This window comes from Poromitra crassiceps (assembly GCF_964638095.1).
Source record: "Poromitra crassiceps genome assembly, chromosome: 7".
NCBI lineage: Eukaryota > Metazoa > Chordata > Actinopteri > Beryciformes > Melamphaidae > Poromitra > Poromitra crassiceps.
In genome coordinates this window covers 43,982,882-43,997,694 of record NC_139628.1, presented here as the reverse complement: position 1 = coordinate 43,997,694, position 14,813 = coordinate 43,982,882, and the positions used below count along the sequence as shown (strand labels likewise).

The 14,813-nt window shown below is 47.8% G+C and overlaps 1 protein-coding gene across 1 annotated transcript in view; it reads right to left on the bottom strand.

Moving 5' to 3' along the window:
• Window positions 1–1,746: 1,746 nt before the first annotated feature.
• Window positions 1,747–14,813, bottom strand: part of LOC310779904 (mitogen-activated protein kinase kinase kinase 11) — a gene marked incomplete at its 5' end in the record, with an annotated part of 55,877 nt that continues 42,810 nt past the window's right edge. Inside the window, 5 exons of the mRNA XM_083640414.1 lie at window positions 1,747–3,200; window positions 5,851–6,588; window positions 6,767–6,879; window positions 7,031–7,193; window positions 10,217–10,333. Coding sequence (XP_083496540.1) covers window positions 2,584–3,200; window positions 5,851–6,588; window positions 6,767–6,879; window positions 7,031–7,193; window positions 10,217–10,333 — 1,748 coding nt within the window. The 3' untranslated portion in view covers window positions 1,747–2,583. The remainder of the gene's footprint in view (window positions 3,201–5,850; window positions 6,589–6,766; window positions 6,880–7,030; window positions 7,194–10,216; window positions 10,334–14,813) is intronic.

Genomic DNA, 14,813 nt, shown 5'->3' with positions numbered 1-14,813 from the left:
CACCAATTAGGCCAATGGGGACAACCAGTTTTGACTGAGATGAAAGGAAGCATCCACCCTCAGATCCTTTGACACGGTCATACATCGTCGGTCTGTGATGTTCAATGTGAGTGATTTTGTGACGAAGCGTTGCAGTTTTACTTTTCTGACGTGCCAACTTTCCATCAACCCGGCTTGTGATTTCCTACGTTTCCCAGAATGCCTTTCGACAACGCCGAAAGGCGAGAACGTGCCTGAAATTGCTTGCACCCAGTACGCGTAGATGGAGAGTAGCACAATAGTGATAGCATAGTAAGAGTCGAGGAAAAGCAAGCCACATCCCACTTACTCAAAATGCAACATGTCTTTGGGCTGCGTTGCATTCTGGTCTTTTGAGGCTTCTGTCAGCAGAGAATTTGCTCTCTCTCTCTCTCTCTCTCTCTCCCTGTATAATTGTTGAATGTGCCTAGAAAATGGCGAGACTAGATAGAAGCGCTTGCTCTTTGATTCTGAGGGACTGACGCAAAAACCTGTTGACTACCAAACCCCGTTGTAGCTGCACTGGAAAGATCTCTGTGACGCCATGTCATCCACGTTAAGTCGGATGACCCACGGGAATAAGAAAAATACCGTGGCAAACTACAAAACGGATGCAGATATGGAAGGTACATGACCAGTGGCTGTTTGTTTTCCCCCCCCCAGTGTTAATGGGTTTTAGGGTGGATTTTTCCTTTGATGGAAAAGAGTTGGGAGGGACAAGGCGTTAGGAGCCATGCTATCCTGCGGGACTGTACACAGGAAGTGTTCAGACCTGGGTCAAGTGCTTCAGCATTTGCGATTAATCCTAAGCGCTTGATTTACCCTGCTTGGCGCACCAGATGGGTGGGGTTTATTAGGGACAAATAGGTGCCAAATAAGTTGTCAATCACAGAAAAGCATGCGGAAAAGGACTTTTCAACACTTTCTGCGATTGTCTAAAACCTCGCTGGCACTCGTTGCATCATCCGACGTGGCAAAACCCCACCCGTGTGGCACTCCATGGTGGCAAAAAAACAAACGCATTTTGCTAAGAGTCTTTGTCCCAGGCCTGTACCCTCTTACAGTCACATTCTTTGGCACGTGACGGGAATGCACAGGGCTCCGCGCTCTTGCTTCCTGTGCTCTGTCGCCTGCCAGCCAAATGAATCTGGCCCATCCCCGGCATTTCCCCGGGAATGTGACTGGAATGTTATCGGCGTCCAAGTGGAATGCCTGGGTCATGGTTTTGTCTTGGATTCCATGTGCGGCGCATAGAGTGGCCTGCTAGAACCACTCGAGAGTGCTTTCTCCCAAATGCAATGCTGAGACACCATTAAGAAAAAAACCAGCACGCATCTCCTGACAGTGAGTCTATACGCACACGCACGCGCAGGAACGCACGCGCAGACAGACACACACGCACACACACACACGGGTATGCACAGAAAGACCGTTTTCTTCCACAGCAATGCTAAGCTGCTTTGCACATTTAAGCCAAATTCATAGCATCTTCCCTATGCGCGCCAGGTTCACCCGTTCAAGGAACCTTAAAGAGAGAGAGATATTAAAAACACTTCGCGAAATAAGGCACTCCAATGTCCCATTGTCCTGAATGCTCTCAGAGTCTGCAGAGAGGCAGAGGCAGATAACGCTGTGCAAGTCGCCTTATCCACCTCTGCATTGTCACACTGCTTCAAAGGTAAGGAGGAGATGAGAGCTGGAGATGAGAGCTGGAGATATGAGCAGTCTGATGGACTCTCTCATCTGCTTCTTCAGACGGGGAGAGAGAGAGAGGGGCAGAGATAGAGAGGGCGAGGGAGAATGAATCGGGCGCCAGATAGGCCGCTATCCCACAATCCAATGCACCACTGATGACCTTTCGCTGGCATCCTGGTTTCCAACAAGGACCCTTAATAAGAAGGATAAGACATCACTTCAAATTTTGTATTGGGGCCAGACATTGCGGGCAGTTCTATTGAAAGTGAATGGGGCGGGCATAGAAAGTCCAACTACAAACCATCATATCTGTGTTGTTTCACCTTTGATTGAAAAATGCTTCTGCCAGATTAAAGAAATATCATGCATCGTCATGTATCATGATGTAGTTAGCTAAGCTAGCTATCGTGGACCAAGCAGGGGCTTGAGTTGAGCTATATGACGGACATATTTCGATACAACACATCAGTCAACATCACGTCATGTGTTTTCTTTAATCTGGTGGAAGCACTTTTCAATCAAAGATGAAACGTCACAGATATAATTGTTCATAGTGGGATTTACCATGCCTGCACCGTTCACTTCAAAAGAACTGGCCCAAAGCAAAATTCAAATGCTGTGAGTGGCGTCTCTTCCTTCTTTATAAGTTCCTTGGTTTCCAAGCGACAGGCTGACATATAAATGGTTGTGGCTCCCTGGTTTCCATGGGAGCTGAGTGATGGGTGTGTGCGTTTTCTTTCTTCTTCTTTTTTAAGGATTCCAATTCCTTGTTAACACATAGGACATATTCATGGACATAGTCGTGCGCACTGTCTTGGACTGCATTCCTGCGTGATTAAAATCCATAGGAGAGAGTCAGCCATGCTGGGTTTAGAACCTGTCGTCTCTGAGCTGTGTGGGGGACTTGAAGGGCTTGAGCCCCAGAGTCCTGCGGGGGCGAGCCTTCTCTTTGGTGCCATCCAGGGGCTTGCTGCAGGCGGCCGCCCAGCCCAGGTCGATGAGGGGCGAGTCGGCCGCGTTGAGGGGCGCCACTCGGAACCTAGGCAGCGTGGGCGAGCCGTTGGTGGAGCACGGCGCCGAGCGGGACATGGGGAAGGGCGCCGAGAAGGGCGCCGAGAAGGGGTCGAAGGGCGAGGCGGCGTCCAGGGCGCCCGGGGGGTCGGCCCTCAGTGTGAAAGGGTCGCAGTCCGGCGAGGGGAAGGGGTCACAGTTGGTGAAAGGGTTGGTGGGGGAGGGCTGGTAGCCCAGCGGGTGGCAGTCCGAGCGGCGGGGGCTGCGGCCGCCGGCCGCGCTCCCGCCCCCGGCCGAGATGAAGCTCCACGGGTCGATGCGGGGCCGGATGGGGGAGGGGCGTGGCCGGGGGATGACGTTGACTTCCAGGCGACGGGTTTTGGGGCTCCAGAGGCGAGGGTCCGGGTAGAGGGAGAAGGGCGCTGACGGCTTGTCGTCCGCGTCCAGTGTGTCTTGGCACATAGGGAGGTCCAGGACTGCAAAGAAAAGAAAGAGAAAACATTAGATGAAGATATTCAACTTCTTTATCTTCATTATCCCGTCCTTCCCTTCCCTGCTTAAATAAGATAATCTGCCATTTATTCTCTGCTACTGTAAACTGCAGTAACACACGATATCAATGAGCTCTGGCCTCCAATCTTAAAATGTATGATTTTGTTTGTTCCCTCATGTTATTAATCTTATTTTATTTAATCTTGTATTTATGTCCTTTGTTGCTCTGTAAAGACTCTTTTACCGAAAGTGCTTTATAAATAAATTTAACCTGACTTGATTATTATTGTTATGTAGAGTACTTAAGTGCAGAAGACACAAGGCTTACAACTATATTGATCCAAACAAGAAACATGAAAAGCGGGTATAAATTTAAACAACAAAGAAAGTTGGTGCAATTAGTCTAAATTAGTCATAACAAAGAAGTGCCTAGACCTTTGATTTATTTAGATGACTAGAACATTAAACTTGGAATAAATTTAGCTTGAATGAACACATTCTCCATTTCCGACTGTGAAGTGTCTGCCAAATGCCATTACTTACATCAGTGGCAACTCTCCGAGACAACTCAACTATTCTGCTTGTGACGAGAAAGAGCAATCAGGAGTCGCACGAGGCCTGACGACCGACAACGCCAGTCAAGGAGTCCTCCTGAATTCATTGAATTAATTCACTGAATTCATCTCCCTTTCAAGTGTGCCGTCACCGCCGGCAACATTCATTTACAGTCAGTAAACAGTCACCGTCCGCCGGCAACAGCCGGAGTCAGTAAACACCTGAGTCATTACAGTCAGTAAACATAATAAGATGTTTCGCTAAAACACTCGCTGTTTAATTAGATGTGGCTTTTCGCCCCCACCCCCACCCCGTGTGCCGGATGTTAATTGGCGCATGCGGTTTGTGCGATTAGGGTTGTTAGCGCGCGAACAGGCGAGGCATGTCTGCGTAGCACCTGGGGGGGGGGGGGGGGGGGGGGGGGGGAGAACTGTAAGGACGTCTCTGTAGAGAATCCAAGGCTTTGTGAGTCAAACGGCCCAGATATAGAGTGTGAAATCCAACCACAGGGCTCTCTCTCTCTCTCGAAGCCATCTGAAAGCCCACTCGCTCTTAAAACACCCCGTAACCACTCCACCCTCATTAGCGGCTCTAAACTGTGTCATTTGCTTCTAAGAAATGCATATTACGACGTGGGCGTTCAGCGCTTTGATAAAGACACGCGCACATACATGTGTACATGAGAGAGTGCATGAGACTGAGAGAGTGCATGAAACGTGTGTGTGTGTGTGTTTGCAGATAGCAGCTCTGTCAAGGTACATGTAGGCCATTGACATGGATTGAAACAAAAGTCTAAATATGCCTCATAAGGATTGGAAATTGCTTTTCCTAACCCTTCTCCACAGATGTAATTTCCAAGGGGGAAAAAAGGGATGCTAATCCCTCTTGGGTGTGATCTTTATACATATTTTATCTGCATGGAGGTTTCAATGGTAGGCACAAAGGAGGCCTATGAGATTAGCCTGAGAAAACCATACTGATCACGTGACCTCACATTCCGTTTCGTTCTGCCGATCGGTCTGGCTTCCAGCCCCGCCCCCCCCCCAGCGACTTCCAGAAATTACTAACTGCAGGGGCCAATGAGGGACCCTGCCTCATAGTTGACAATGTAACCGGCCAATCAGGGCAGGCGCTGGCAAAACAGTATGGCCGCTCCCGAAGCAACGAGCAGACCAACCTCCCAAACCAACTGACAAAGTGCTCAAAGAGGAATTGTGGTCATGCATTATTAGCATTGTTGTTATTAGTTCCTATGTGTACTCAGGTGTGCTGCACAATATGCGTTCTATTCATCTTCAACTCTGAGACGAAAATTCTGACTTGAAATACAACACGAGATCGGACGCTAACTTTGCTAAAAGGTGTTAGCACTGAAGTACGGGAGGCCCAGATGTTACCTGCGATATGCAAGTATCCTGAAGACAACCTTTGATGTAAATGAAAAGGCTGGTACGGCACTGGAGCCTCCCTCGTGCCAGCCAGATCGTGCTCAAAAGGCACAGCAGTAATTCTGCATGAATTGTTGAGGTGACATTGTCATGCTGATGAAGTACATTTAGCAAGAGGAAGAGGAGCGATCGGACTTCAGTGTGGGTCCGGACAATGCATCTTTATGCTCTGTGTTGGGGAGATGCAGATTAATCGTGTCGATAAATGAAATCACGGAGCCAGTCTGGATTGTGGGACACCGTGTTCATGTGGGGTGTGAATGGGGATTCAGACTAGGGCTGGGTAGAAAAAAAAATATCAATATATCAATATTGAATCGCTATTCATTTGAAGGAATCGATTCATAAATCCCAATATCGGTCTTTTAATATAATGCCTTTTCCGGTGGATGCTTGAAGCGTTAACCCCGTTATACTGACTAAACATCTGTAAACATTAACATTTTTAATAATGCACCAGGTTAGAGCGTTCGTTGTACAATTTGCAGCATTAGTGCTTTGACAATCTCTTTCATATGCAAACAAAATTGGTATTGTAACTAAAATATTGTTAGCGAATCGTATCCTATCGAATCGGAATCGTATCAAATCGGGAAATCAGTGGCGATACCTAGCCCTAATTCACACTGACCTAGCTGAGAAGCATGCAGGCCTTGGCTGGACCGCCTCCTCCTGTCGGCTCCGTGGTCGCAGGCTTCACAGCCCAGCTCCCCGTTGGCGGGCTGGGAGGTGGGCGCCCACTCCCCCGGGCTGGCCCTGCCTGGACTCTGGGGCGTCCTGGCGCTGTGGGGACTCTGGGGCGTCCTGGCGCTCTGGGGACTCTGGGGCGTCCTGGTGCTCTGGGGACTCTGGGGCGTCCTGGCGCTCTGGGGACTCTGGGGCATCCTGGCGCTCTGGGGACTCTGCGGCGCCTGCGGGGTCCGGTGCCCGCTCCTCTCGCGGCGGTTGGGCGGAGGCGGCGTCAGCGGCAGGGGCCTCACCGCTTCACCGCGCTGCAGGACTAAATCCAAGAGCGGCCTGGGGAGCGGCCCGGAGCTGGAGAAGGTGATGAGATCGTCCACTACCGCGGGGTCCGAGGCGAGGGCCTTAGGGGGCGAGATGTCCGGTTCGGAGGGGGCGCGGCAATGGTCCTCCAGGGAGGGAGGGTTAGTTCGAGGAGGCACCCTGGGGGGGACGTCCAGACAGCGGCCGAGTCCTACGGACGCCAGGAGGGAGGCGCCATCCAGTAGCGCCCGGTGGGTGGTCTTGATCAGGCCGCCCAGAGGACCCCTCTCCGGCCGGGGGGAGCCAGCCGGGGAGGAGCCCCCTTCCTCGCTGCCCGAGTCTCCCTGAGGTAGAGACAGCCGCTGGCTCTCCTTCACTGTGGAGCCTGCAGAGACAAGAAGGTGTTTTCATGAGTTTTGAAAAGAGAGAAAAAGAGAGAAAAGGAATGCTTGACACATTTATTATTCATCCAGCGTCTATTTATAGTTCACACTCATGGCAGCATAACTGATAAGAGTGGCTAATGGAAGAGATGTGGCTCGTGGAAGGAGGGCGCTGGCTACCATTCTGGCCAGGGAGAGCGCTTGGCGTGGAGGGTCTGTACTCCTCAAAGTCGTCCTTGGATTCTCCGTTCTCATTGCTGTCCAACTCCAGGAGCTTGGCTCTCATCGACAGACTGAAAGCAACACAGAAAATTCAATAACAGATGCATGCTGGGAGTTAAATTCCCAAATGGGATTACAGAACACAATTATGAAGAATATAAATGAAGAATATTATTAAAGACAAAGTTTTGGAGGATTGGCTTTTGGCCGTCGACCCCGTACCTGCTTTCCTGCGGGCTAAGGCGCAGGACTTTGGGGCTCTTGGGGCTTTTAGGGCTCTGGGGCCTCCAGTGGGGGCCTAACCTCAGGTCTCCATTGGCCTGCTTAAGGCTGGGGGCGTCCAGGGGCCTCAGACCAAACTGCCTGCTGTTGTCACTAGGACTGACTGTAGAGAGAGAGAGAGAGGGAGAGAGAGAGAGAGAGAGAGAGAGAGAGAGAGAGAGAGAGAGAGAGGGAGAGAAACAGAGTGATATTAATATCAGCTGGCACATCATTAAGATGCACAGTGCCTAGCTGCATTGTAATGAGGTGAGTATTTTTTAAAAGGGCAGCTTTCACACACACACACACACACACACACACACACACACACACACACACACACACACACACACACACACACACACACACACACACACACACACACACACACACACACACACACACACACACACACACACACACACACACACACTCAACACAATGACCCTCAATTGATTCTCTGCTACAGACAAATTTCATGAAAATTCAATAGGCTTCAGCCAACTCCTCAGACTTGTTTCCCCCCCCCCCATATGAAAAGTTTAAGTTCCAGTTTCTTCTGAAAGAGCGTTTTCAGATTTCCTCGTCGTGCGGGGCGGATATACGGCTCCAGTCTGGAAGGTAACCTCCAGGCTAAAACCCAACATGCTTCACACACACAACAGAAACGTGTGGGAGGAAGGAAGCAAAGGCGCTGGGGAAAAAACGAGAGCAGAGCGCCGAGTTCTAAGCCGTGATTTCATCTGCCAATGATATCGCCCGAGCTGTTGCTCCCCGCCTCCATCATGTGAACGGGGTGCGAATGCTGTGCAACGGCAAGGTGTGAAGAAAGTTGTCAAAACCCTTTAATACTCCTTATGGGAAGTTCTTGAAACAATAGATGAATTGTTAATATATGTCGTCCCCGGGAGGGCGAGGTTGGGGGTGGGACGTCACAGAAAGGCACAGAAGCTGCAACATTGAAACGGGTGCAACTTCATCAGTCGCCGACTGTAGCTAAACGACGTCACATAGAATAACGAGTTGACACATTTTTCTGTTGCAATCTGTCATCTGTCTTGCCATGATGATTTCTATATCTTGGTGGTTTCTAACATTTTTTGTATGTTTCACATGTTGCCCATCTAATTGCCTCATGTAGGATTAGTGATGTTCCATTGAATCCAATCAGAAGTAGAATCCTACAACTGCTGTAAGGAAGGAAGTAAAGGAAAAGTGTTGGGGGGGAAAAGTGATGAATGAACAGATCTATGATATGAAGATCTAAATTGGAGATACTGGATACTGGAGGGGATGTTGAGAAGAAGACTCGGAGAGAGAACCACATGCAGCAACCAACATGAATCCTACCCCAACAGCTACAAAACAACATTATAATAATAAGGGCAACAACAAAAGTGGCCACTGCATGTAATACAGCTAGCCTGCTGAGATGCTAAAAATGCTAAGCAAGATGGACCCAAAATGGGGTCAGGGGACCTCCAGGGCTATCTGTTATGTAACATCAGCAGAAGTTGGGACAATGACAGAATGTATGAGGAAGACTATTCTGATATTCTGTAGGTTTCAATTTCCCCTCGCCACCTCTGGTATAGATGGTCATGCAATTCTACACAAAATCAATCATACGTAACAACAAAAGTCTGCCCAGATGGGCTTCCTTGGGGTATAAATAATAATCATAAAATAAATAAATAACAAATCGGTGGTCTGGTGCAAAATCAATTCGCCAGCTCTCGACTTGACTAAATTCAGGAAGTGCCTGCAATGAGCCACTGCGCGCTACTGTGAGGGCGAGAATAAATATCCACTAAACACATTTTAATGACACACACACTCAGGGCTGGGTAATTGCCATTAAGAGAGTCAATAGCCATGTGAGAGAAAGCCAGCCCTCGATTTAATGAGTAAATGAAGCCGGCAGATGTTTTGGATTTGCTAACCACTTTCACAGATAAATGTTTCACCACAATTTGCGCTTTTATGTCAACCCCCGGCGGGGGGGAGGAAAAAAAAATCCCTTTCGCTGCCTGTTGCCACACCACAAATTTCCTTTTTGGTCTTGTAAGAGCCCTGTGATCTACAGGCTAGAATTTCCCTCTGAAGGGAAACGATCTCTGGTCGTTCGTCTGAGAGGCTGACAAGCAGAAGAGCATTGTAAATCTGCTGCAACCCCCCCCTCTCTCGCCCCCTTCTCCTGGAGCGATGCATTGCTCCTGCGCTTATTTTGAATTCAGAAAACCGCACTGGAACCGCTACATGCATATATGAAGGCAGAAAGAAGAAGAAGAAAAAAAAATGCTGCTGCTGTCTGGCTGCCTGAAAGCACGGCTCGACGGCTCCCCTCGCTGCGGCGAGCAGGTAACTGCAGCCGGTGGGAACCGGGAGGGGAGGGAAGGGAGGGAAGGGAGGGGGTCTACAATGCAAAACAAGCCGCTGAGAAATGCTGAGCTGCTGAGAGGAAGTCAGATAATATTTGGACTGGAACAGACTATTGTTGGGAAAGGGTGTGTGTGTGTGAGAGAGAGAGCAGTAAGCCAGGGAGGGAGAGAGAGGGGGAGAGAGAGAGAGAGAGGAGGGGGGGGGGGGGGCCCGTAGGGAAACAGGGGAAGACAAAAAAGAAGAGTGGGTGGATGAGAGCAGATGAAAAGAGAGAATTTGGAGACTGAGAAATGTGGTTAAGGAGGGTCTGTGTGTGTGTGTGTGTGTGTGTGTGTGTGTGTTCGTGCATATATGTTCTTTGATTTTCTGAATGTCTGCTTCTGAGAGCATGCATGGACGTGTGCATCTGTGTATGTACCAAGATGTTGTGCGCGCGTGTGCGTGTGTGCGTCTGTGTTTGTGCGCGTGTGCGCTTGCAAAGTACCGTGCTGTCTCTGCCATCATTGGCAGTCGCCATACATGGCAGAGATGCTGCTACTTACGTATACCCCTGAAGACTGAGTACTGTTTTATATTGTGAAGACCTGTATGCCACGAGTCCATGATTTAGTGGATGTACTCCCCTGCACCTTTTAGTATTTGTGCCCTTGTACCGTTCTCCCCTTTGTGGGCATAAATAAATTGTTAATGTGTGTGTGTGTGTGTGTGTGTGTGTGTGTGTGTGTGTGTGTGCGCGCACGAGTGCGTGCGTGCGTGCGCACTCACGTTGGATTGCTCGGAAGCGTGGGCCAAAAGAGGGCGAGGAGCCCGAGCCCAGATCTGGAGAGTTGCGCCTCTTCTCCAGGCCCGGAGATGCCTGCACCGTAATCTTATGGATGAAATCTGCAACACAAGACACACAAGACGATCAGACCACCCAGATGGCACGACGAGAACCACAATACAGATTCTTGGGATTTGAACCGGCAACCATGTAGTCACAAACACGTTTCTCTATCCCCCCCGGCAGCATAACTACTCAGGCAACCTGTGTTTTGGTGCCAGCTTTCTTTCCCCGGACTTGGGGGAAGCCATTCTGGATGTCACTGGTTGCATTTATTGTGTATATGCATGCAATCCATGTAACCTTGAAGAACGCTATGGCAGCGGAAATGCGTACGTTGTTTTTAAACAAAAGCTTAGTCAACTGTTCTCCATAAGGAGCTGAATTACTTCATTCTTTTGGTTTGTTTTGATTCATGCACCTTGGAGGAACTGCAAGGTTGCAACAATTATTTGTTTTTGCATCATGCTTTCTTTGAAATACGCTGAACCTTCGAGGTTGTGGAAATTGAATGGAATACTTCATTGATCCCTGTAGAGGAATTCTCTTTTTTATTTATTGTCCCCTCCACCGGAGGAGCAAAAGCGGAGGAACAGCTACAAAGCAGCATTCCACAGGTAGGGATTCAGTGGCTTGCTCAACAGCACGTCATCAGGGTAGATGCTTGCCAGGCTTAAACCCGGGTTGTCCGAATGAAGGACAGTCTGTCAAGTGACATAACACATCGTCTGAAGGCCATGTTGGAGGTCCTCAGCTCTTGGTCAACAGCTGTTGGCTGTTTTTGAGTGGGAACTCGTTATTTCAACACTATGACAAAAAAAAGGTTTATATCCATGCCCATGAATTGCTAAACTGTGCTGACAGATTCGCTATCCAGGCCCTGGATGAGCATAATGGAAAAAAATACTTCCGGGTTGGGTGTTTAGCATTAAAAAATAACGAGTTTAAACATGCAGAAATAAGTTTTAAACAAATTAACTTGTATTTAATTGTCAAATAAATCTAGTCTAATTATAGTTGTAAATGACACATATTATGGCATTTTATTAATATTAACCTGGGTCCCCAATTATTGGATGTGATTATTTAATACAAATTAATTTAACACTGTAATTCTGCAGAATCTGTCTGTTTAAACTTTTGCGCTTTTTATTTTGATGGCTAAACGCCTAAAAGCGGAACTCTTGTTTTCTGCTTATTCTGTAAGGCATCTACTGTAGTATCAAGTATCATGTTTATTTTTGCACAATTTACACACAAGGACTTGGATAGCGAATCCGAGGGCACAAATTCCTAATCCAAGGGCACATAGTTTACAAATCCAAACTCGCAGATTGAATCAGAGGGTACGGTTTACAAATCCATGACATTTTCTCCCCCCCAAGTGACCCCAGGGCCAGGGATCACTTCAATCTGACCAATTTTGTGTTTACATAATATCAGCTTGTTAGCAAGCTTACCATTAGGCTATCTGGTTAGCTAATCACCATTGTAGACAGTTGTTCTTACACAGTAGCTAATATCTACAGTAGTAGAAGCTGCTAGTAGTTGCATGTTGAAATTATCATCGGTTGCTTTGCGGAACAAAGCAAACAAACTGCTGAACAAACAGTTGAAAAAACTGTTAGCTAGCTCGCTGAGCTGACTCTTCTCAAGCTAAAGCTGTGTGTTTTGGAGTAGAGACGTGCTAATCTGTTTACTGTGTCACAGTAACCTACATTTGAAAACAAATTTAACTCATCCGACTACAGGCGTTTATTTTTAATTGACCTACACCCACAACACAACGATCTTGTTTGGATATCTATCCTTTCACAGCCCAGCTGTTATATATTTAGACATTATTTGAACACAGCCAGTCCTCCAACTGACCTCCATGATGGCGGCAAACATGGTTATAGGGAGATTTGGGACACAAACTGCAAAGTCTCTATGGGTTGAGAACATCTCAACCAGGGTGAAGGACAGAGGAAGAGTACAAACCATTTGTTTTTGTTCACATCTATTTCTACAGTATAGGCCATGACACGATATGGAATACATGAGTTACTCCACAGGGTGCAAACAAAGTACAAAGGAAACACAGGATGAGAAGGATAAACAAAATACAAGGAAGAGAAAATAACAGAGGAAAGGGGGAGGGTGAAACGGGGAGGGTGTGAGGCAGCTATAGTAAGAGAGAGGGATGAAAAAGACAAAGATAATACATGCATTTGAGAGAGGAGAGAGCTAGAGGGTAACGCAGAGAGAGAGAGAGAGAGAGAGATGGAAAGGAGGGCCAAGAGAAATAGAGAGAGATGGGGTGAGAGAGAGGTAAGAGAGAGAGAGATGGAGCAGGTGGCTGCGTTCAACTTGTCTTTTTTGCTTAGGAAGGTTCCTCACTGAGTGAAATGACCCAGAAGGCTCAGGGGTACCTTCAAATTCTCTAAACACTAAGACAAGGTGCTGCCTTCAGTGGTTCCTGACTTAGCTCCTTCAGCATAGGATACACTGGTGATACACTGGAGATCAGTGTATCCAGGATACACTGATACAGGATGGTCCAGTGACTGGACCATCCTGTATGTAAGGAAAGTAGACAATGCTGTCACACAATTCCTTGCAGCAGGCAGCAAAGGGACACACCATTTGGCCATTCAGGAAAATATACAAACAACATAACTTGCTAATGCTTGCTAACCATGTTGCTAACACGGGGAAAACAGAATTTTCTCAGCAACCGAGCAGGAAACGGATTTCACCTTTGAAATCAGCGTGACTTATAGCAGCTAGTAAGATAATGTTTCAGTCACTCAGCAGGGTTTTGAGAAAAGGTAGACGCCCCATGTGCAGACTTCCGTATAGCCTAGTGGAAGTGCAGTGGGATTCTCTCAGCACTGCGCTTGTCTTTTCCTAAGTCCTTATGAAATCTCCTTCACGTCTTTCCTTGACCTCATCATGACGTTTTCCATCCAGGTGAAGGAAAATAATCTGAGTTAGTACGCAGGCATGGAGAAAAATAGGGAAAAGGAGAGCTGAAGAGAGCAAGAGAGAATGAAGAGGTGAAGAGAGAGAGAGAGAATGAGAGGCAGCCAGCAGTGTGTCTATATGGACAGGAAGCGTCAAGGCGTGGTTGGCTCGCTCTCCCCTCTCATCAACCCCCCCGCACCACATCACCGCCCTGCTGCTGCTGGGAAAGGCCTGACCACAATGCGCGCGCGCACACACACACACGCACACGCACACACACACACACACACACGCACAGTGCATTTACGCATGCTTGCTCAGACCAAAATACACTCACACGCATACACTTCCATTGAAACCCCCGGTAGCATGGATATGGACAGTAGCAGGCTGAAAATGCCACACAGTGGTAGCAGTAGTAGTAGCTATAATAGTAGCAGTAGTAGCAGTAGCAGTAGTAGTGATAGTATCCTCGGTTTCAAAACTTTCAATGGAGAGTTTTAGGCTTTGTTCAGACTGCCAGAATCTGATTTTTGGCATAATCCAGATTGGAGTCGGATTGGTTTTTATCAAGTCTGAACAGCAAAACATCCAAACCCCATTTGGAGGTGGTTTGAATTGTGATTCCAATCGGATTTCAACGGATGTCTTCAGTCTGAATGCTCTGGTCACTCAAATCAAATTTCAAAAAGTGTCTTTTGCCACTGCAACCTGTTTCTCCACGGATATTGGCCGCCTAAAGTGAGCGTCTTGACGGACAAGACTTGGTCCTAGATAGCCACAGAGCATGCCAAACATGCCCATTCTAAAATTGCCAAGCCACTCGTTGCACAGTGAAGCCCGCCATTACTGCAGCACAGAAGAACGCAACGTAGCCTCCTCAATCTCTTGAGCTTGTCTGGTGCGAGTTCTGCACCACTACTTGACACTGTGATTGTTTGGATGACGAGATGATGGATCTCCATTCTCCATTTCTCATGCTTCCACATTGGAAAGCCAGCACCAGCGTAGCACTGTCGTTACTGATGCCTACGTCGTCGTTACCACAGCAACCCATGAAGATAGGTTGGTGACGTCTCTGGACACACAAATCCCATCTGATCACTTGCCCAAATTGGATTGTTGGCAGTGCGGACAGACTGTCTCAAAGATCCGATTTGACAAACAAATTGGATTTGCCTGCAGTCTGAATGAGGCCTCAGAGTTTGTGCCCCATGGTCTTACTGCCATTTCAGAGGCGTTCTCACCCTGACAGTGTGGGGGAATGACAACAGTCAAATTAAAATATATTGAATATCAGCATAACATATTGTCTATCGGCAGCTTCTATTCAAAAATATTGGTATCATCCTTCAAAAACCCCATTTTGGTCAAACCCTAATAGCAACCTACGCAAAGCCTTGCTGCAGTTGCATCACAAGAGTCTCTCCCTCACTTCCTCTTCTCTGCTCTCTTGTATCTTTTTGTGTATTTTTGTTGTTGTTGTTGTTGTTCTTCTTCTTTGCGTTCTTCTCTGGGGAATGAGTCAGTAACGGCCTTTGAAATATGTTTTCTTGTCTCAGTCAACAATCCAGAGACAAACCAGTTGAT